Genomic DNA, 24,189 nt, shown 5'->3' on the forward strand with positions numbered 1-24,189 from the left:
GCCATTGAGGAAGGATGCCAGGGCCATTGAGGAAGGATGCCAGGGCCATTGAGGAAGGATGCCAGGGCCATTGAGGAAGGATGCCAGGGCCATTGAGGAAGGATGCCAGGGCCATTGAGGAAGGATGCCAGGGCCATTGTGGAAGGATGCCAGCGCCATTGTGGAAGGATGCCAGGGCCATTGAGGAAGGATGCCAGGGCCATTGAGGAAGGATGCCAGGGCCATTGAGGAAGGATGCCAGGGCCATTGAGGAAGGATGCCAGGGCCATTGAGGAAGGATGCCAGGGCCATTGAGGAAGGATGCCAGTGCCATTGAGGAAGGATGCCAGGGCCATTGAGGAAGGATGCCAGGGCCATTGAGGAAGGATGCCAGGGCCATTGAGGAAGGATGCCAGGGCCATTGAGGAAGGATGCCTGGGCCATTGAGGAAGGATGCCAGGGCCATTGAGGAAGGATGCCAGGGCCATTGAAGAAGGATGCCAGGGCCATTGAGGAAGGATGCCAGGGCCATTGAGGAAGGATGCCAGGGCCATTGTGGAAGGATGCCAGCGCCATTGTGGAAGGATGCCAGGGCCATTGAGGAAGGATGCCAGGGCCATTGAGGAAGGATGCCAGGGCCATTGAGGAAGGATGCCAGGGCCATTGAGGAAGGATGCCAGGGCCATTGAGGAAGGATGCCAGGGCCATTGAGGAAGGATGCCAGGGCCATTGAGGAAGGATGCCAGGGCCATTGAGGAAGGATGCCAGGGCCATTGAGGAAGGATGCCAGGGCCATTGAGGAAGGATGCCAGGGCCATTGAGGAAGGATGCCAGGGCCATTGTGGAAGGATGCCAGGGCCATTGTGGAAGGATGCCAGGGCCATTGAGGAAGGATGCCAGGGCCATTGAGGAAGGATGCCAGGGCCATTGAGGAAGGATGCCAGGGCCATTGAGGAAGGATGCCAGGGCCATTGAGGAAGGATGCCAGGGCCATTGAGGAAGGATGCCAGGGCCTTTGAGGAAGGATGCCAGGGCCATTGAGGAAGGATGCCAGGGCCATTGTGGAAGGATGCCAGGGCCATTGAGGAAGGATGCCAGGGCCATTGAGGAAGGATGCCAGGGCCATTGAGGAAGGATGCCAGGGCCATTGAGGAAGGATGCCAGGGCCATTGAGGAAGGATGCCAGGGCCATTGAGGAAGGATGCCAGGGCCTTTGAGGAAGGATGCCAGGGCCATTGAGGAAGGATGCCAGGGCCATTCATGAAGGATGCCAGGGCCAAGTCAGGACCATCAGAGGAGGCACAGTGACAGGAGCATTAGGCAAGGGAGGCAAGGTGGCCAGACCAAGGCAGAACTATCATCTATTGGTCATTCAAAAGCTGCTGAAGAACATTTACACTCCCAGACTTCCAGCAGGACAAGCCATACATAAACACAGGATAAAGTGCTGGGCCAGAGAGTGATCAATTAGAATTGAGGGATCAATTCTAATGGGAGGTTTGTTCAGCAGTCTGATAGCAACTGTTTGACATCTGATGGCAGATGATTTCATAAGCGTGAAACCAGTCATGGTGGGCACAGGCCTTTAATGAGTTGGCTGCTCTCCTGAGACAGTGGTGTTCGTAGATGGGGGCGGGTTAATGGAGGGGAGATCTGAAGTACATTCACCACTTTGTAGGTTTTTGCATTCTCGGATGATGCAGATGCTGAAGCTCACAGCGATGCATCCTGACATGATGCTTTTTTGTACATCTTTGAAGGTTGTTGAGGGATGCAGGGGACAAGTCAAATTTTCTCAGACATCCGAGGAAGTCGAGATGTTGGTGCATAATTCCTGCCCATGGTATTGAACAATCTGTGACCAATCGATTGGTCACCAAGACCAAATCCAGGAGCATCAGAGAACAGAACACAGCCAGCCCCATACTGGGCAGCCGTCAGAAGAGGCAACGTGGTCAGGGCCAGGTGGAAGAGGAGGTAATGTAGCCTGAACCTCATTACAAGAGGACCAAACCTGGTCCATCAATGGAGGTCAGATGGCCAGGAACCAGCTTGGATCATTTGCTGAGGAAAGTAAACCAGGACTAGCCAAGGAGGAAGATGGCTTGTTCATTAATTGTCATGTGCACTGGGTTACAGGGAACAGGTTCATTCACATGCTGTGCAGCACTTCAGCCCATACATAAATGCAATAACTATAGCACAGCCCAGAGTAACATTGTTTTATTATGTGAGAGTCTTTCAGGAAAATGACAGCAGGAGTTGGGTAACTTTTGAATCTGGTGATGTGTGAACATTCATTCATCCTGATGGAAGGAGGAATAAAAAGTGTGGCTGGAGTGGGATGAGTTCTATAATATGTTGGTGCTTTTTTCAAAGGCAGTAGAATATGTATTTGGAGTCAGTGGAGGGAAGTGAAGTTTTTGTGATGGGTCTGAGCTCTGTTCACCACTATCCAGTTTGTGGTGAGGATGGAGCAGTTTCTGTAGCATGAAGCGATGCAACCTGAATAGGTGCATTTGTGAAAGATGTTCCGAGATGCAGGAGACGTACCAAATTTTCGCAGACATCTAAGGCAGGTGCTTGTGCAATTTCTTACCCAACCTGCAGCTATTGGAAGAGGTGGTGTGGCCAGGAAATATCTGGTTGATCTGAGAAACCAATGTGGTTAAGACCATGCCGGGAGAGCATCTGAGGGCAACAAGTTGGCCCAGGTCTATGCTCACTCCATCAACAAAGGGAAGATGACCAGGACCCAGCACGGACTGTCAGCAGAGATAAGAGAACCATGAGCAGGCGGACCAAGCTCTTGCTCAGATTTATTGTCACGTGTGCTAAGGTGAAGTGAAGAGTTTAGATATGTATATTACCCAGAAAATGAATGCATGCATAGATGTAGTTAAACATTTTGCTACAGGCTGTAGATTTACAGAAGCCAAATGGAGAAAGAAAACATTATTTTACTGCAGTGATGTTTGTGAATCTTTCAGTCAGAAGGAGGGTGAAGAATGTGTGGTGGATGGGGTGAATTCTTTAACATGTGTGCATTTCAGTGGCAGGAGCATGTGTAGATGGAAGGAGACAGGAATCTGATGGTCTGAGCTGTACTCACCACTTTCTGTCATTTTACGCACTCTAAGGCAGTTGCAGTTGCTCTTCCACACAGTGGTGCATCCTGACAGGATGAATTTGATGGTGCATCTTTGAAGATTGTTGAATGATGCAGTGGAGAAACTAAATTTTCTCAGACATTTGCAGAAATAGAGGGGTTTGGTGCATATTCTTACCTGTTGAGCTGAATAACGTACAAGCTCTAGATGTACCAGGCTCAGCGTCATGGCGGGGACATTTCTGGACCATGCTATCCCAAATGAGTTAGTGTGTCCCCCCCTACCCACCCGCAGCACCAGCGTCACTAGGGGGTTGCAGACCGCACCAGGTGACATCATCAGAGGGGAGTGTCACCAAAATGAATCACGTGATTTCATCTGCACGCGCAAGAAGCACGCGCATTTGCCTGAAGGGCCAGAAGGAGGGGGAAGTGTGATGGCATTGTAGTCAGAAGAGATCCATGTCAGGTTTGGCACCCACTCCCCCCCCCCACCACTGAGTGAGTTCTCAAACGTCAGTTTGTGCCCCCCCCCCCCCCCCCCAATTAAATCTCTTCTGACACCAACTCTGGGATGCACCGACCAGTCTAGGAGCATCAGGGAACAAAATATGGCCAGCACCACAGCAGTACCCTATCAGAAGAGGCAACATGGCCAGGATCACAGGGGGAGCATCTGAGGTGGCAATGTAGCCAGAACATCATCGGAGAAGCATTGAAGTAGATGTGTCTGGGATCAAACTGGGTCAATAAATGGAGGGAAGATGGCCAGGAACCAGCTTGGACCAATTGCAAAAGAAAGGGGACCAGAACCAAGCTGGGACCATCCAAGGAGGAAGATGGCTCGTTTACTTACATGAAATGAGTTGCAGTGAACAGGTACATTTTTCATACTTTATAGCAAGTCATAAGTACAGAAAAAACAATATAGTTCACACTGAAGAGTTTGAATGGAGCAAGGGTAACGTTTTATTTGAAAACCATTGGAGATGACAATATGGCAAAGAACAATCTGGGATCGTCAGAGTAGGGAAGAAATTCAGGAATGAGCCGGAACCATTGCCAGACGTTGGGAAAAAGCTACGTATATCAGAGGAGGACGAAACAGGGATAACTGGAAGAGGGATGTTTGTCATACACACTAGGAATGTCAGAAGGCAATGTGGCCAGTACCAATACAGAGGGAACAATGTTCCCATGACCAGTGGAACAGGCAATGTGCTGAGGATACAGCCAGTATTATCAGAGCAGGCAATGTGGCTGGGACCAATCTGGGACCATTGGAGAAAGCAATGTTGTCAAAATTGAGCCAACGATTGGAAAAGACAATGTAGTTATGAACAAACTGGGGCCAAATGGCAGGGTATATCTGGAATATCAGAGGATAACGTGGCCAGTCAACAAGCAGAGATGCCCAATTAAGGCTATGTGGCTAGGAGAACATTGGGGAAGATACAGAGGAAGCAATGTGGCCTGGACCAATCTGGGATCACAGTAAAAGGCAAAGTGGCCAGGACGATGCTGGGTGCATTGGAGGAGGCAGAGAACACCTCCCAGTTGTACCAACAGAAGTGAAAATGTGACCAGCACCAAATGGAGTCATCAGAGAAGGCCTTGTGGTCAGGACTTTATCTGGAACATCAGAGCAGTCAGCACATCAGAGGTAATGTCAGAGAAGGCAATGAGGCCAAGACCAAGCCAGGGGAGAATTGGAGGAGGCAATGTGGTCAGTCAGATCCATCAGAGGAGACAATGTATTGAAGACAAATCCAGTAGGGACCACGCAGTGGGTGGGGGGGGGGGGGGAGGAGAGGTTGGGAGGAGAGTTGGAGGGGGCAATGTGGCCAGGGGCAATGCAGCACCTTGGGTACATCCAGTGTGGCTAGGTTCAAGCCAGACGATTAGAAGAGGTATTGTGGACAGAAGAGAGCTGGGCCATTGGAGCAATCAACTCATCTAAGAACCATCAGAACCATTGGTGAATGCACTAAGGCCAGGATATACATATCTGGAAGATCAGAGGAGGCGATGTGACAGATACAAACAGGACCATCAGTTGTTGCAATGTAGCTAGGACCAATCTAAAGCATTGGAAGAGGCCAAGTGCCCAATACCAAGTGGAGCCAACAGATGAGGCAATGGTTGGGATCATGCAAGGAAAGAATTTGTTGAAGAGAAATCTGAAGCATCAGAGACTCCAATGTTGTTGCAACCAGGGCAGCGGAGCATCAGAGGAGGCCATGCAACCAGATCCAGTCCAGAACCATGGATAGAAGCATTGTGGTCAGGACAGAGCTGGACCATTGGAGCAGTCAACGTGGCCAGGAACAATTCAGTACTATTGCAGGATGTGATGTGGCCAGGATATATTCAGGAGATCAGAAGAGGCAATGTGGCTAGGAGAACACTGGAGGAGAATTGGATGTAACAATGTGAAGAGGACCACACCGGGGAGCATCTGAGGTAATGTCATCAGACCACACTGGGACCGTGGGAGGATACTGTGTGGCTAGTACTAATCCAGGAGTATCAGAAGAGGCAAAATGGCCAGAACCAAGCCTATCAGAGGAGAGAATATGGCCAATAGAAAGTAGGGACCAATGGACGAAGCCAGAACCAACTCAGGATCAGCAGATAAGGTAATGTGGATGGACCAATCTGAGAGTGTTGGAGGAAACATTGTCACTTAAGACCACTTTGGGGAACCATCTGAGGAGGTAATACGTTCAGGATCATCAGATGAAGCAATGTGGCTGTGATCATTGAAGGAGTCACTGCATCCAAGTGTAATCCATGAGCATTGGAGAAGGCAATGGTACCAGGGCCATGCCGGAATATTGGAGTAGACAATGGGGCAAGGACCAAGTTGGGACCATTGGAGGAGGTAATGTGGTCGGGATATATCCAGACAATTGAAGGAGTCAATGTTACCATAAATCCTAGATCATTGGAGAAGGCAATGGTGCCAGGGCCATGCTGGAATATTGGAGTAGACAATGGGGCAAGGACCAAGTTGGGACCATTGGAGGAGGTAATGTGGTCGGGATATATCCAGACAATTGAAGGAGTCAATGTTACCATAAATCCTAGATCATTGGAGAAAGCAATGTGGTTAGATCCGAGCCTGGCTTTGAAGGTCATGCGGAGCAAGATGGGATCAACATTTGAGGACAGGGCAGAAGAAACGGTTTGCAAGTTGAGCTCAGGAAATTGGTGACTAATGTACCTCTCAAGTGTGCCCCCAGTGAATTCTGAAGTGTCTCTTCATGACTGACCTCTCACTGTTGGTCTGTGGGAAATGCACTGAGCTGCTTCTCCAAAAATTATCCTCCCAGGATCTGGTGTGGGAGTATGGAAGGATGATCTGCCTTGTATAGAATTATGATGATTGATCAATGTGACTTAATGTTCATACATGTTTTGCTGCTTTGTGAGAGAATGCACGTCAGATTGTAAATACCATAACACATCATGAGGTCCCACGCTGCTCTTATCAGAGCAAACCTTTACCTGCTAGTAAATCTTCTGTTCACCTTGAATTACCTAGGCTATGTGACTTGCAAAATCAAAGCTCAAATGTACAAGCCAAATGTTTAAATTTAGACATATAGCACAGTAACAGGCGATTTTGGCCTATGGGTCCATGCTGCCCAATTTACACCCAATTAACCTACATCCATGGTATTCTTTGAACAGTGGGAGAAACTGGAGCCCCCTGGGGAAATCCCACACAGACCCAGGGAGAACATACAAACTCCTTACAGAGTGGGATTCAAACCCTGGTACTGATCATTGGCATTGTAAATATGAACTAACCACTTTGCCAGGGGTCTCCAAAGTGGTCAATATCGACTCCTGGGGTTGATGGGATAGTCCAAGGGTGATGTGCCAGGGAGGGTCAAAAGAGAGGGGGGGGGTGGGGTTTGATTGAACTTTTGAAAATAATGCTGATGGCAAGGGTGGCCAACCTCTCGTGAGAGCTGGTCTTGGTGGTTGCCATTTTGTTTTTGGCTTCAGCCTCTTCTAGAGAGCGAAGGACTGATGAAGCAGAGAAGGAGGAGGTATGTGTCCAATGTCACCACACCTCTTTCCCCCCCCCCCCCCCACTTCCAGTGCCTGGGGGTCGATGTGGCATCAAGGATTCCATAAAGGGGTCGATGGTCCAAGAGGTTATCATTTGGAAAAGCCAATGAAACGGCAAGTTTTTTCGGCAAGACACTGAAGTACTGATCATGGGAAATCAGTTTGTGTGTGTGTCCAACGAGCAACAAATCTCTCTCTGAAACCAATGAGAACCCTCCTACCTTTTCACTAGAGCCTGGTGAAAATTCATAAATGTTAAATTCTGTGCATAGTATAAGAATTGCCTGATACCGGTAAACTTGGAGGAGTGAGAAGTGAATTTTAAAGCAAAGAACTTTCCTGAACATATACACATTACGCTTAGAATTAGAAGGGGGTTAAAGTTAAGAGTAATGTTAAATTTTGATCCTCTTTTTATGTTGAAAGATAATTGAAAGCAACTTTTGTTTAAGTAACCATTTGTCTCGGTGAATTTCTATTGCTGCTGGGTTTTGGGGTCCTCTGGGCCTGTAACAAATTGTTTCAAAATGCTGATGCCAGGGGTAGGGAAGAAAGGACATAAGGACAGGAAGTAGGCTGATTACTGACTGAGATCAAGGCCAGATTTCTGGATTTAAGCAGTAGATTCTAACCAATTAGCAGACTGATTTACTGCAGGGCCTGCTGTCTGATGACCTGTATTAACTGAGTTCTCAAGTTTTACAAAACGAATAAAGTGTTGCTTTTAACATAGTTGTGGTCCTGAAATTTGTTCAAAAGTTCGGACAGCATGGAAAGTTTCACAGGAGATCACTCGGGACTTCAAGGCAGACCTCTTCTCCCAGAGCTTTGCCATCATGGATCTGCAGGACTCCTTGATTGGCCAGTGACACTTTGTGAGTATAGCATCCTGTGTACCATCCAAGCCATACCCTATGACCAAAGACATTGAGCTGCCCTGTCACATTTGCAGAAACACACCTTAATCTCTTCCTCAATCTCAACCCTACACAAGTCATTTTTAAGAGCCAATGAAAAGCAACTTTATTTCACCTGTCTTGTTTAATCTGTGTATTACTTAATTCACAACATTTTATTGCACTCTCAGGAGAATAAAGTACATCGTATCAGTCTCAGGAACATTTTACTGCCCTCACCATACCCTTTGATATCCGTAACATCTCAGCAGAATGGATATATGTTTTAAATGAACAACACAGAGATTTATAAAGTCCATAATTTATGAGAAATCTTATTTGATGGATTTGCAAATTGTTCTACCCCAATAGTTATGAGATGCCTTTGCATGTTTTGAGCAGATACGCATTGATCCCTGTAATACTCCGAGTGTTTATTCACAGCACCAGCATTGGAGATGGTGCTGTCCCGTTTCCTGGAGGCCTGTACAATGTGTCCTGGGAGTCACAATCTGTTATAGATCTCTAGATGATATTGGTGAAGGCCATAGGAAGGAGCTATATCTGTGACATCTGCCTTTTGACAGCTCATGTCTGATACCATTTGAATTCACTTTACCTCACATTAGGTCTTTAGTTTGTGGAACAGTCCTGTGTAACTAATAGAATTAAGGTCACAGATTCCAAAGTGATCCCCCACTGACCCTGACACTTGTCTTGCCTCAGTACTTAAAAGAAGGTCAATGTTGACCCCTCTCTTGTAGTGTTATGCACATACTGCTTGAGAAAACCTTCCAAGACACACAAAATATTCTGCCTCATCCAAGCCCTTTGCACTTTTGCAGTCCCATTGTCAAAGTTGAGGAAAGTTGAAATTCCCTTTTGTTACAGCCCCTTTATTCTTGTGAATATTTGTAATATTCTTTCATATTTGGCCCCACTAATTGCTGTTGTTATTGGGGGCAGATGTCGAAAGTACAATCCCATCAAAGCAATCATCCCCTTCTCATTTCGAATGTTCACTGACATGTCCTTATGAGACAATTCTCCAAGAACATCCACCATTACACTGGACAACAAAGATTTTGCTTCCTGAAAACATTTGGGTGTATTTTATAGATTTTGGGTTGCTGATCACAAAAATCACATTAAAATTTTCCTATTGTGGACCGTTCTTTAGACATAATCTAGCTTTGTGATTTTCTGTCATATTTTAAGTCTACGTCAATCAACATTTCATTGAAAATTCATTTTCTGTAGACTTAGACTTTTCCCGGCTGATCTTGGTGCATTCAGTGATGAACATGAGGAAAGGTTTCACCAAGACACTGCGACCATGGAAAAGTGGTATTAGGGCAACTGGAAACAATCAATGCTGGCCGACTATTGTTGGACACTGACATGAGAGGCATCAGAATGAAAATCAGTGGCAAAACATTTTTAGGTGAGATGAACTAACCCAATGTGTCAGAATCATTATGTGAATACACAGAATTTAAAAATAACCTCTTGCATGGCATAAAGCTGGCTGTACTTTAGCTCTTAAAAGTGCTTTTGTGGGGCTGAGAATGTGGAAAGGTTCAGGAGTAAAACACAAAAATCTGCAGACGCAAAACTGGAGAAACTCAGCAGGTCAAGGAGTGTCCAATGGTAAAAATACAAAACCGAAGTTTTGGCCATGTAGCCCTTCATCAAGGTATGAAAAAATGTTGGTAGGCATCCAAACAAAAGAGTCAGGGGGAGGGAATGTGGTCACAAAGGCTGGAGGTGATAGGTGACAATCAAGAAGAAGAGGGATGGCTGGGTGAACGGAGGGAGGAGAACTGTAAAGGGGAGGGGAGGAGGGAGGGATAAGAGGAGAACAGGTTAGTGGAAACTGGGATAAGTTGATGTTAATGCCATCTGGCTGGAGAGTGGCCAGACGGAAAATTAGGTGTCGTTCCTCTAATTTCCGGGAGGTCTTGGTGGGATAGCACACAAGGCATGTGTGACATAGAACTGAAATGGTTGGCTATGGGGAGGTCTCTGTCACTGGTGTAGACAGAATGAAGGTGCTCAGCGAAGCGATCTTCCAATCTGTCCCTAGTCTCTCTAATGTAGAGAAGGCCACAAAGGGAGCACTAGATGCAGTAAACCAGTCCTGCGGATAAACAAGTGAACTGTTGCTGCACTTGAAAGGCCTGTTTGAGGCCCTGAATCTCCCTTATCCTCACCTACCACCCCATCAGCATCCAACACATAATCCTCCAGAATTTTTCGCACACAATAGGATCCCACTAGCAGACACACCTTCCCCTCTCCTCCGCTCTCTGCCTTCCATAGGGTCTGCTCCCTCCATGACTCTCTCATGCGGGTGCAGGTTAAAGAGAATTTGGTGAAGGAAGTCAGTGGGTCTAGCAGGAGGAAAAGAGTGGTCAGTGTCTCGATAAAGGGCTCTAGCCTGAAACCCGACCATTCTTTGTCTCCCGCTACGATCCCCCTGCAGAGTGGGTTTTGCCTCAGATCCCAGCACCCTTGTGTATTGAGGGTTTATGTGCAAGATGGCATTGTATAACAGTCTCTCAAATGCATCTTGAGTGCATAATGCAGGGTCTCAAATACATCATGGGTGCTGTGATGGATTATATCATATTTTATAATGTATGTTTTTGATGGAGATTGTGGAAGTAGCGTAGGTCACAAACAAACACAAACACTTCACAAAACAGATTTCATTGAAAATACAAGAAGTTTGCTGAAAGTGAGTTATGCAGGCACTGAGAGCCTTTGCAAAGACAATACAACAAGGAGACTTTGCTAAAGAATTTCGAAAGCAGGTATAAATGGATTATTGTTTTGAAAGTAACAGATGAACAGGATCAGAAGTTTGGGTCCGGTGCTACAATCTGTCTGGTTGCAGTTTGCTGTGATAAGAATGTCATGTGGTTTTGCAGTGAGAGAGAGAGAAAAAAAAGAGTCCAAACAGGCTTTCTTGAAGAGAGAGAGGGAGAAATGGTTTCTGCAGTCATGGCAAGCTGGCAGCTTGTTGAAAACCCATTTTGAAGCTGGGTCGTGAGTTCTGAGTTCAGCCTGTTGAAAACCCTTGTGGTCTATACAAGAGGAAATGGCAGGCTAGAGTGTATCACCTGAAATCAGGGAAACAAAAGGAACTCTGTGGTGCCCTGCAGAAGGTTATCATTTGGAAAGCCCTGATTGGGCAAGCTTCTTCGGCAAGGCACTGAAGTGGCTGATCAGAAGGAATCAAGTTTGTTCCTGTCCAATGAGACTAATCTCTCTGAAACCAACTAGAACCTTCCTGAGCGGTAACCATTTACCTTTAAGCACCAGAGCCTGATGAAGATTCATAAATGTTAAATTCTGTGCACAGAATCAGAATTGCCTGATACTGGTGAACTTGGAGGAATGAGAAGCAAGATTGGACTGTGAATCAAAGAACTTTTCTGAATTTATACACATGTGCATAAAATTAGAGGGGGGTAAAGTTAATAGTAGTAAGTTAGGGTGAGATCCTGTTTTTATGCTTAAAGAAAATTAAAACCAACATTTGTTTAAGTAACCATCTATCTTGGTGAATTTCTATTGCTGCTGGGCTTTGGGGTCCTCTGGGCCTGTCATGCATCATGGGTGCACATTGCAGAGGGAAACAACTGGTACAGACACGTTAACACAACAAATGCAAAGTAAGACATGTACTGATTGTTGCACATGCTATGATAAAGTATATTTTTGATTTTGAAGGCGCTTTGACAACGCAAGTCGGCATTGCCTTGTGGGTGCGTCACGCGGCGAGCAAGCCGCTGACTTCCGGCCGCTGACTGACTTCCGGCCGCTGGCGGGGCCTGCGCAGAGCGCTCGCTGGTGGCGATGCGGACGAGGCCGCGGCGAGCCAGCCGCTCACTTCCGGCCGCTGGTGGCGCCTGCGCAGAGCGCTCGCTGGTGGCGGTAGCGATGGAGATGCGGTGCGCGGACAAGGCCGCGGCGAGCCAGCCGCTCACTTCCGGCCGCTGGTGGCGCCTGCGCAGAGCGCTCGCTGGTGGCGGTAGCGATGGAGATGCGGTGCGCGGACAAGGCCGCGGCGTGGAGACATGTGGGCCGGTGGATGCTCGATCGCGGCTCCTGACAGCAGGTCAGCGGCGTGTAAGTGGTGGAAGCGGGAGCCCCCGCGGGGGGGAGGCGATGCGGAGCGCGGGCCCGAATTCCGCCGCGCTTGGCCTCGGGCCCCGGGCCCCCAGCTCCAAAGGTCGGGTGGGATTGAAAATATCACCTGGTGATGGGAACCGGCGCCTTGTTTTACTGTCATATGTCACGATCTTCGTGGCAGGTCGATAACCTTACCTGATGGCCCTGTGTTTTGTACAGGGAGCAGGTTAACGATAAACTGGGGAAGTGTGGAATTATAATGAAAAATACATCAACGGCAACGAGGGAGAAGTGTTTATTTATGAGCCTAAAACTGCCTGAGCCTTGGGTTTCTGATATCAAACTCTTGAAGCCCCACCCCCCTCAACGAGATGAGGAAAGAATATGGCATCTGATGGAGTCTTCAGGAGGGCATGGCTGTTCTGAGCTCAATAAAAGGGTTTGAGATAGTCAGCACACTTCCTCCTCTTTGGGAACTCGACCCAGGGACATTGGTCTGCTATTTCTGCCCTTTCCTCAGTCACGTTTCAGTGATTGACACAATTTCATCATCCCACATGCTGATCCATGCCCTCAGTTCTTCCATCCTGCCTACAAATCCTTACAATAAAGAAAATGTGGTTAAGATTACCAGTCCCCTTTATTATTCCCACCCATCTGCTTGTTGTACACTACACCTGCCTGATAGCTTTACAATTTATGCTTCTCCCTCTCCTCCAGCTGCAATATCATCTTGCACCCCTACCCATTTGCATCACCTGTTTAAATTATTCGCAGACATTGAGGCAAATCTTCATGCCAAGATACAAATCTCCATGCAGTTTAGGTTCAACTTGTCCTGGTGTTCTTCACCCTGCCTTGGAAGAAGAGTTACCACATCCAAATACCTGAAGGCTGACACCATGCATTTGGGTGTTTTACCTTCCTGTTTCCAAATTTGCTACCCCACGGCGCAAGGAGTAATCCTTAGTACCCAATTTCCTAAATTCCATTTCTTGAGCATTAACATGTCCCATGACTTCAGACTACTTGCACTTCTCTTTCAGAATGTTCTGTACCCACACACATTTCATCACTGATGCATGCAACCATATCTGACGTGCTTATTTCCCCCCTTCCCCCCCCCCCCCCCCAGATAAAACCCTTGACCCTGGTACCATCCTGCTGAACTGTTTGACCTGCTGAATTTCTCCAGCACGGTGTTTATACTTTCTACCTCCTGGATGTTTTCTCCTTGGTGAATCCAACTAATGCTGGAAATGACCCAAAGAGTCAGAGGGTGAAGCTGGACACACATCCCTCAGATGTCATTGTCAGGGGCATTTAACTGCCCAATCTATATTCCACAAGAGTAGGATATCACTCCTCCAAATGCCATTCCTACCTCTGAATTAAATACTGGGTTGCCATTGATGACCTTACCCTGACTTGCTGTGCCCAGGCACTGCCCAGCTTCCTTGTTGTTGTGGTCCATGCTGATATGTTGGTTTTGATGATACAAGTGAAGAGAGCAATAATGCCTTGCAAAGGGAATTTAGAGAGTTGGATAGAAAATTGAAATGCACTCCAGGATAGTAATATTAGGACTGCTCCCTGGGCCCAAAGACTACTTCCTCTCTATCCCCCGCACCCCCACCCCCTTTCTGGTGTTAAACGTGCTCCCTGAGCTATGTGTTGCTGCCCCACCCCAACCCCCAGTGTAATCTGCACCGCTGCCCCCACACAGCCGTGTCCAAGCTTTTTTCCCCAATATGGCGGCACATGAGGTTGCTGTGGCTACTTCAGCTCCTCACAACTGAAATCCCTAAGCTGCTACGTTGTATCTACGATTGGGAAACTTCATCAAAATACAAAATTTCAAATTAGTGGATCAGGTTGGTAAGATTCTGTGAGGTTTAAACTAACTGAAACAGGAAATCTGTAGAGCGGATTGAAGGAGATGTGTGGGAGGCCATTGGAAGGGCTGCTGGACAAGGCAGAAGCATGAAAAAAATTGGGTGGCTTCAGGGTTAAACTGAAAGTTAACCCCTTCAGACTTGCACTTCCCGTGACCTTACTCTCATGTGTAAGATCACTGGAGAAGAAAATGGATTACCTGAGGCTATATCTGAACCAAAGAGAACTGCACGGTTACTGTGCTCTGTGATTACAGAAAATGGCTCCAGGACACCATTCCAGACTCAGCGATCCAGCAGCCCAGACAGAGATACTGGTGCTTTAGACAAGAGTCATGGAAAAGTCTGTGCATTTACATCAACAACAACCAATGTCTCTGTTGTGAAGACCTTTGGCTCAGCAGAGATAGAGTGCCTCTTGATGGAATGCAGAACCTTCTACCTACCCAGGGAATTCTTGGCCACACTGATGACCACAGTCGTTGTTCCGCCTTCGGCTAACGAGGGTAAAGCCATGAAGGCGCTTTATGGTGCCATCTATGAAGCCCAGACTTCCCACCCTGACAGTGCCGGGTGGGAACACCCTGATTGTTGCTGGTGACTTCAATCACGCCAAACCAAAAGTGGTCTTACCATGGTTTCAACAGCATGTGAATTTAGCCACCAGAGGAGAAAACACCCTGGATTGGGTGTACACCAACATCCCTATGGCATACAAGGCTACACCTCTTCCCCCACCTTGGATATTCAGATCACGTATCTGTCATAACCCCGGTGTACAGACTGCAGGCAAAGAAAACTAGGTCAGTTCGCATGGAGATCAGGGCATGTCCGGGAGGGCACCATAGCAGCGCTGCAAGACTGGTTTTAGTCAATGGACTGGAGCTATTTCAGGGAAGCGGCTACCGACAAAGGTCATGTAAACATAGAGGAGTACATAATCTCATTGACTGGCTACATTGACAAGTGCATTGAGGATGTCACCTCGATCAAATGCTTCACAAGCAGGGCTAACCAGAAACCATGGTTGGATGCAGAGGTCCAGGCTCTTAGAATTTGTGATGGGCTGAACTCTCCCATGCAATCTGGAAGCCAAAACAAAGGTATGCGTAGATCCACTGACAGCTATGCGACACTGGTGACGTGAAGTGCATGTGGCAAGGGAGCAAGACTATAACGGATCACATCAACCTTACAAATTAAGGACAATGACATCTCCTTTCTGGATAGACTGAACATCTACGCACGGTTTGATGAGAAGAACAGGATGATGCTAAAGAAAGCTCTGTGTCCCCCTGATGAATGGGACCCCATGTAGCTGCGGCCGAGGTGAGGAGAACCCTATCCAAGGTGAACCCACACTAGGTGACGGGACCAGAAAATATACTTGGTCGGGTACTGAAGGACTGCAGTTGATGGAGATTTTCACGGACATCTTTCACACATCACTGCAGCAGTCCATCGTTCCTGCAGGATTCAAGACAGCCACCATTATCTTGGTATCTAAGAGGGTGACAATAACAGGCCTTAATGACTGTGGCACTGACTTCCACCATTATAAAATGCTTCAAGCGACTGGTGATGGAACACATCACAGGGTTGCTGGATCCATTTCCATTTGCTTATAGAAGAAACCATTCTGCAGACGATGCTATAGCTTTGTTGCTTCACTCCGTCCTGGCCCACCTGGAGAACGATGCCTCATATGCCAGGCTGTTCATTGACTTCAGCTCGGTTTAATATCATTCCCCAGAGGCTGGTGAAGAAGTTGTCTTTGCTAGGACTCAAAACACCTCTCTGTAACTGGATCCTGGACTTCCTAATGGAAAGACCACAGTCTGTCCAGGCTGGTAGCAGCATATCGAGCACCGTTATGCTGAGCACTGGTGCACTTAAGGCGTGTGTGCTCAGCCTGCTCCTCTTCACACTGCTGACCCTTGACTGCGTCGGCGGATCCAGCTCCAGTAGTTTGCAGATGACACAACAGTCGTTGGCCTCATCAGCAACAATGATGAGTAGCACTAAAGAGAAGAAGTGGAAAATCTCAAGAAATGGTGCGAGAGTAACAAACTGAGTCTCAATGTGGACAAGACGAAGGAGATGATCATAGACTCAGGAAGACCAGGAACAACCACCCTCCACTACACATCAACAACTCTGTAGTAAAGAGAGTGGAGAGCACCAAGTTCCTTGGAGTTAACGAGTGGTCTATTGTGGACACTCAACATCTCACTTGTCAGGTGGGTGCCACAGCGACTGAATTTCCTGAGAAGACTGAAGCGGGCAAGGCTACCGGCCACCATTATATCAACCATCTATAGGGCCTTGAACAGCTAAATTCCAATGTACTGTTGTTACAGAGAAATGGATCAGAGGTCGATCCACAGCACCATAAGAGTGGCAAAGAGGATCACTGGAGTCTCCCTTCCTCCCACCCCTAAATCCCAATTGACACGATCTACTGGGATCGTTGTCTGAAGAGGGTGCGCAAAATCACTGAGGACCCCTTCCTGCACTCAGGATCTTTCAACTGCTTTCCTGTCAGGGAAGAGATATATAGGAGGATCAGAGCCAGCACCACCAGCTTGAGGAACAGCTTCTTCCCACAGCAGTGAGAATGGTGAACGACCAAAGGAACTGCTCACACTGACCATCCGAGACTTTAGTTTGTTCGAAGCAAAATTTATTTATTTATATAGATAAAAATACTTGTCCTGCATACGTATTGTTAGTCTGTATATGGGTCCTGCCTGGGAGCCAGGTCTCCTTGATGACACTGGCACAGTGGAAAACCAAGTACAGTGGACAGTAAAGAGGAAATGGAAAGAGAGCAGGGAGAGAGTTACCCAAAACGGGGTCAATTTCCCCATGTGCTGACTTCCTCCAGACCCTCTCTGATGTTACCAAACTGGCGCTAACAGCTAGTCAGAGCCCCACATGAGATGTTTGGTAAATTTTTTTCCAACTTGTAACGTCATGTTTCTGCTGAAAAAAAAATTCTTATAACTGAGAATTTCAATTAAAGTGGTGTTTGGATAATCAGAAATGTACTGTATTAATAATTGAAGTTTTCTTTCTTTTAGGCTTCGCCTTTACATGTGCAAAACAATAAATTGGCTTGCTGACAGAGACTACTTTGTTGAGCTGAAAGATATTGAATACAGAAATTAGTTTCATTTTAGTGTCCAGAGTCCTGATTGGTTCTGTCTAGCATTGAACTTGCTTGTGTTCCTTGGTCCCTCCAATTTTTCCTTCTATGCCCAATTAGTGATTCTATTTGTTTGCATTGTGAACGAGATGTACGGATGGAATAATTGACTTTCACGTGACTGCTGCATTATGGGATGGTGGTTTGTGTGCCAAGAAAACAGATTGTATTACAACTTTTCATAACCCAAAACTCATCTGAATATGTCTCAAAAAATGTGGGTTGGAAAATAATTGTTTTGCAAGTACTGTGGGGGAATTTTATTCTGTATCTTGCTTTTTAGCAGGTGATATTTAAATTTTGAAAGGACAAATTCCTTTACCGAAAACAAAGGTCACCTATGCTCCAGGATAGAAAATAGTCTTTTTGCAAGATTTTTTTTGTGAAGGTTTTCAGGGTTTCCTCTCTTTTGAGGACCTTATGGTGTTGTTCCATATAAGTTGAAAAATAAATGCCACGAAACTCAAACGCAGGCAAATTTGAAAAAAAATCTTTTCTGGAGTCCCTTCACAGAATTTTTAGGTGAGCCGTTAACACTGACAGTCTTTTTGCTTTGTTGCATTGACTGCTGAATCAAATCAAATGGGACTTTTTAAAAAAAAAAGCCTCATTGGTTCTTAACCTTGCCTGCAAATTAATGCACCTGCTTCCTGTACTTCCCAATTTGTTATTTTTTAATCATATTTTGTGGAGGCACCTCAGTTTTTTTAAAATAGTGCGATATTATTGAAATGTATGCACATCTATACAACTCTTGATTTTCTGATTTCAGCTTAAAACTGCAAAATGCCACACAAAATTGGATTTGTTGCTATAAGCTCATCTGGCCATGAAGATGGTTATAATTCCAATGAACTGATGGTGCATGCACCTACAGTTAATGGTTGGCGGTCTCCAAGGTAAGAAAGAGATAAAAGTATTGCAATTAATTACCATGGGGATTTGTGCTTGTAGAGAAATTGCTGAGAATTTTCAAGTTGCTTAATTCTTAGCCTTAAAATTGCTTGCAGATCTTTCAGTTATCTCACAGTGGAGCAAAGGCTTGCTGATATTTCTCAACACCAAGATTCAAATGGAGACATGGAAGCTACAGGGGAAGAGAGATAGGAATGTTACATTATGTTAGTGACTTAAATTTCTTGTTTATCCAATATTTGGAATACTGAATATCATGGGTGTTTAGAAATGTTGGTATCTGGCAAAGCTGCAGTTGTGCTTTTTCCAATTTAAAGATTTCTCTAGTTTTTCATTCGTGAGACTCTAGTAACTGAATGTGTCACAGACATTTACAATTTATATATACCCCAAAATTCTTAATTGCTGCAATTCAAAATTTATTTTGTAAAGAAAAGAATGCAGAAACTAAAATAAAATCAAGCTTAATAGTATACTTAATTGAATTAAAATGATACAATAATGCATAAAAAACCTCAGATTATGTTACACAAGGTATCAAAGCCATACCTGGCTTTGAATGGGATGCAGCGGTTCTCAACCATTAAGTTTCCCAATTCTATGTGCAGTAAAACCCTTGGTATCTGGCACCTTATGGGGATTGTTAGATGGCGGATAAGTGAATTTTCTGGTTGTTTCAGACTATGATTGGCAAACTCGTGGCAAGGCACACCAATTGTTAACTGTTTATTTTCTGCGATCTTTATGCCAGTTGTTTGCGGCTACAGGTTGCCTGATTTCCGGATAACGGGTTTTACTGTAGTTGAAAATAGTTGTATATTTTTGTAGTCAGCACCACAGCTCTGCTTGTGAATACTTTTTGTCTCAAATACAATTAAAACTTTAATTGACATTATCTAGTTATTGGGTTTATTTTAAAAGTTTATATTTATTTGCAAAGGTCTTTGAAAATTGCTGGAGGGTTTTGCCCAATTTGGCAATCAGTAGTTGAGATTGAAACATTTGATGCCTCAGTCCCCCAATTATTTTCATTTTTCAGTAATCTGCTGATGTCTTGTGTTCATTAATCAATCTTTGGTATAGCAAGTCAGTCAGGCAAGCTTGTGCAATTTTTGTAGCAAGTGGGTGAAATTTATGTACCTGACTTCCCAGCTGGAGTTACTACTTTTCCCCCTCCCCAATACAGCTGCAACCTGATCTTTTCTGGACATGCATTGTAGGGGGTTGTGTTCTTAGAAAACGGGCCATTAGGGGCAGCAAGCTTTATCATAACCCAGCGATTGGGTTCGAATCCCATGGTTTTTGTAAAGAGTTTGTACATTCTTCTGATGCCAGCGTGGGTTTTCTCTGGGGATTCCAATTTCCTCCCACCCTTCAAAAATGTACTGGGGCATGGAGGTCAATTGGTGTAATTGGGTGGCATGGGCTCTTAGGCTGAAATGGCCTGGAATGGCCTGTATGTCTCGGCATGCAACTGCTTATCTGCATTCTTCAAGAAATGCATAATCCAGAAAAAAAATTGATTTGTTTACTTTTTTCCACCCGCACATAGATTTTGTGAGTGAATTTTATCCCTTTTCTTAAATTTTTATTTGTCATATACAGTGAGAAGGATTCATCTGTAAATAATCAGTCAACATCAAGCAAGAGAACAATGACAAGAGTGTAGTTAAAAAGAATTAGTGTAAAGCAAGTGCAGCATGTGAACATTGTTCGGGGCTGGCATTCAGAAGCCTGATGACTGGAAAAGGAACTATCTTTAAGTCTGTTGATGTGCAAGTGCATATTCTTCAGTCTTCTCCCTGATATGGGAAGAGAGTATACCTGGAGTATATTGTAAGCCTTTCCAGGACAGTGGGCAATGTGAATGGAGGGTGGGAGGGTTCCATAATAGTCTGAACTCCATTCACCACCACCTACAGCTGCTTTTGATCTCAAGCAAAGCATTTCTTGCACCATGCTGTGATGCATCCAGCAAGTTTACATTCAGTAGAAGGAGGAGGTGTGGAAGGTTCCTTTCACTGTCATGTAATAAGGCAAAAAAATGTAATATACATGATGTACTTCAACTTTTGCCTGCTGTAAAAGCAAACAAAGGTGCAAAGGGGACACATGGAACTTCCTCAGTCATCAAAGTAGAGATGTTATGAATTTCAGGGTGAATTTCAAATGTTTAAATGATTGTAAATGGTTTAAATGGTGATCATCTGAAACTGATTTTTCATTTATGAATCCATTGGCTTGATTTTCTCTGTTCTCTCTTGAGCGAAAACACACTGATATGTTGGTCTTGCAGTCTCCATAGGACACACGTGTCAAACTCTGGCCCGCGATATAATTATATTTGGCCCGCAAGATCATATCAAAAATGTATTAGAGGTGGCCCGCTGGCTGCCGCGCCAGTATAGCGCATGCACAGTAACCGCTGTGTCCCAGGGTGAGAGAGAGAGAAAAAAATCCTGGTCCTTGAAAAGTAGTGGTGGGTGGTTTTATAAACACGCTGTCGTGTCCCCCCGCCCACCCCCCCACCGCAGCGCGGCCTGGCCGGTGTCAGGGGAAGCCAAGGCCGCTTCCCAGCGCCCGGAGCCCCAGTGGCACAGCGTTTCTTGGAGCTGCAGATGGAGTCGGAACGCTGGAGGGAAGATTGGGGCTCCCCGCCGGGCGATGGGGGCGCCGGCCGCCCTGCTCCTTCCCACCGGACCAGCGGCGGGTGCCCGGAGTACACGTGGAGAGTGAGGCTGGTCGGGCAGGTAGGGTGGAACCCCCCGCCAATCTCGGGAGTGGCGTGGGCTGGATCGGGATTAGCCGTGCTCACCTACTCCTCCACCGCTGACCGGGATCCCAGCGCGGTCCTGAGCGCGGAGACTGCCCTGGAAAGGTCCTGGGACACTGGCACGGAAAGAAAAGGGGGATCCGGGAGAAACACAGCAGGTCAAAGGGGGGTACGAGAGAAACTCAGCAGGTCAAGGGGGAGGGGTCCGGGAGAAACTCAGAAGGTCAAGAGGAGGGGGTCCGGGAGAAACTCAGCAGGTCAAGGGAGGTCCGGGAGAAACTCAGCAGGTCAAGGGGGGTCAGGGAGAAACTCAGCAGGTCAAGGGGGTTCCGACAGAAACTCAGCAGGTCAAGGGGGGTCCGGGAGAAACTCAGCAGGTCAAGAGGGGTCCGGCAGAAACTCAGGGGGGGCCTGACCTCGCCAGGACCGTTGCCCACTCCCCCTCCCTGCCGCAGGCTGACCCGCGACTCACGGTGACGGGGCTGCTGATCCGCCGAGATGCCGCCCTGCAGCGAGAGCCGATGCCCCCGCACTGTCGTTGTCCAACCCGATCGCCCGCAAACCCCGCCCTTCCGCACACAGGCCTGAGTAAGTATTATGAACTTTAATCTCAGGATAAAACGATCTTCCAATAGTTTCATGTCACAGTGATAAATATATTCCTGGTTAAAAATGGTCCTGCACCTGGATACAAGCTCATTAGGCATAAAACTTGAAAAGTGTGTAAATCAAAGGATATCTGTACCAATGGAAAAAGGGCATGGCAAATAACCCTGCTAGAGTTCATGACCACAATCAGTCACCCATTTGATTGTTTCAGGAATCATGTTATTCTCCCAAATTCTCAATAGCCCTCAGATTTTACTATTCGACAGCACACTAGCAACATTTGACAAATCCTCTATAGAGAAATATTATTTATTGAATATTTTATTTCTCATTTGTTAATGCTTCTGGAAAGAGTTTATCCAAAACTATTATTAAACATTTATTTTAATAAGAAAAAGTTTAACATTACATATGTTGAAAGAAGAGAAAACATGCAGATGTTGTTAAAAATTTTCAATAAATATTTAGTTCGGCCCTCGACTTAGTCCAAGTTTTTAATTTTGGCCCTCCGTGAATTTGAGTTTGACACCCCTGCCATAGGAGGTGAAAATGTATTACCAGCATATTGGGCCTGAGCCCTTCTTCACGGTAGGGGCAAAAAGCAGGCAGAGATCTCAAAGCTGAGAAAGAAAAGGGGAAGGAGTCCAGACCAATAGCTCAAAGGTGTTAATTGGATGTGATAAGGGGAAGGATGAGAATTAATTATCCCTCTAAAAGGAGACCGGGAAATGGGAAGTGAGGGAGAGAGACAAAATTTGAGGAAAGGAGATGGGGTGAAGAAGATGGGGAGGGGCTGTTTCTAAAGGAAACGAGAGAGGTCGATATTAATGCCATCTGCTGGAGGGTGCTAAGACAGAAGATGAGATATTGTTCCTCCAATTTGCGGGTGGTCTCAGTTTGGCAGTGCACAAGACCTCGTACAGACATGTCAACATGCTGTTATGGAGGACAGAGCTGAGGCACTCAACAAAATGATCTCAGTCAGCATCCAGTCTCTCTGATGTAGAGGAGACCATAACGGGAGCACTGGATGTAGAGGATGATCCATGTAGATTCACTGGTGAAGTCGATATGATTGACGTCTTGGCAGCAGTTAAAAATAAAGGTCCAGAACAGGCAGAAGACCAGATGAAGTGTGTAGTGGGGGATGGAAAATCCTGGTTGTGGAAGATGGAGCTGACAGAAGAGTTTGGCATCATACAGTGTACGGAACTCATTGAGTTGTGGGCAAAAGAGGAGGAAGGTGAGACCTCTACTGAAAGATGGAGCATTCCATGTCCAATAGGGGAAGGTCAGAGGGGATGGTGAAGACCAGGCAGGGGTTGGGGAGACGGTCAGTGGGGTGGATGGGGGAGGGGAGGAGGATGGGTGGATCGGAGGTGAAGAAAGATCCGAGGGAGGGAGGGTTGGCGAAGTCAGGATGAGAGGGGCCAGGGAGAGAGTACATGATGGAGCCTTGGTTCTCTGGGCCGCCAGGGTAAGAGTTTGCATCGAATGCTTGACTCTGTAGCTTCGGGGGTCAGGATAAGAGTTCACGACAGAAACTTGGCCCTGCAGGCCGCTGGGGCTAGGTTGGAGACTTGAGTTGGAGGTCACAGAGGTGGCAGTCTCAAGGGAGGCAAGCTTCCGATCCTTGATTGGCAGCAGGTGAGTGTAGAACCAGCAGCTGAAAGTGTGGATCCAGTGGAGGATGAGGTGTAGGAGAAATGCTTGTACCTTGAAGAAGGGCTCAGTCCCAATACATTGGTAATACATCTTTAACTTCTCTGGACACTGTGAGACTGAGTTACTCCAGCATTTCTGCGTTTTTACTGCAATCACAGCATCAGCAGACTTTGGTGTTTCACTCCTCTCTTGAGCAACCTGTCTGAACTGGTTGAGTCTGCAGGATTTGTTTTGGTTTTCAAGCTAACAAATTGTCCTGATGGGCTTGTTACTGTGCCAACCTTCCTTCTGATGGGATTGAAAAGGTTGAGATTAGTTTGAATTAGACTTTTGCTTGGTTCTGTGATTATGCATTGAATACAGGAGTAAAATCACAGCTGAGCACAATTCAGTTATTGGTAGTAGGAACTGTGGTTGTTTATGTCTACAAATGTTTGCTTTATGAAATTAGTGGTGATATATTGTGAAAAATAAGGTATTAACTTTCAAATTCCTCTTGAAATATCCTTATCTATATTTTGTCAGTTTTTGAATGTTCAAATAGATTCAAATTTTATGTTCTCTGGATATGGATTATCTTTGGATCATGATGTGGTCATAATTGCACATCTTTATCTGAGTTCAATTTGGTTTGTTTAGGTTCTGCCTTTACCCCCAGGAGATTGTCCTACAAATGGTGGAGCGTTGTAGGATTCGCAAACTTCAGTTACTTGCACACCAGTATTTGATTTCGACAAAAATTGAATTTTACATCAGTGAAAGTCTTCCAGATCACTTTGGCTCCCAACACTTGGACGGATTCCGCAGACTTGGGTATGGGTGAATTACAGACTAAAGTATTTCAAAATAGCTGCAAATAATTATGCTGCTACCTGTTGTGTTAAAGTAGGTATATAAAAAAGATAGAAAATTGAAAA

At 46.0% G+C, this 24,189-nt stretch overlaps 1 protein-coding gene across 7 annotated transcripts in view; it reads left to right on the top strand.

Moving 5' to 3' along the window:
* The first annotated feature begins 12,095 nt into the window (after window positions 1-12,095).
* cep104 (centrosomal protein 104) overlaps window positions 12,096-24,189 on the top strand; it is a 135,558-nt gene continuing 123,464 nt past the window's right edge. For 5 of the 7 annotated variants that reach the window (XR_011351843.1, XM_069919057.1, XM_069919059.1 and 2 more), the window contains exons 1-3: window positions 12,098-12,204; window positions 18,083-18,209; window positions 23,912-24,085. Coding sequence is in view for 6 of the 7 variants with exons in the window: in XM_069919057.1 (XP_069775158.1) it covers window positions 18,097-18,209; window positions 23,912-24,085 (287 nt within the window). In the remaining variant the exon portion in view is untranslated. Of the gene's footprint in view, window positions 12,205-18,082; window positions 18,210-23,911; window positions 24,086-24,189 lie in introns of all 7 variants that reach the window. The other 2 variants (XM_069919061.1, XM_069919055.1) reach the window with 2 other exon arrangements.

Source organism: Narcine bancroftii, chromosome 2 (assembly GCF_036971445.1).
Source record: "Narcine bancroftii isolate sNarBan1 chromosome 2, sNarBan1.hap1, whole genome shotgun sequence".
NCBI classification, from domain to species: Eukaryota; Metazoa; Chordata; class Chondrichthyes; order Torpediniformes; family Narcinidae; genus Narcine; species Narcine bancroftii.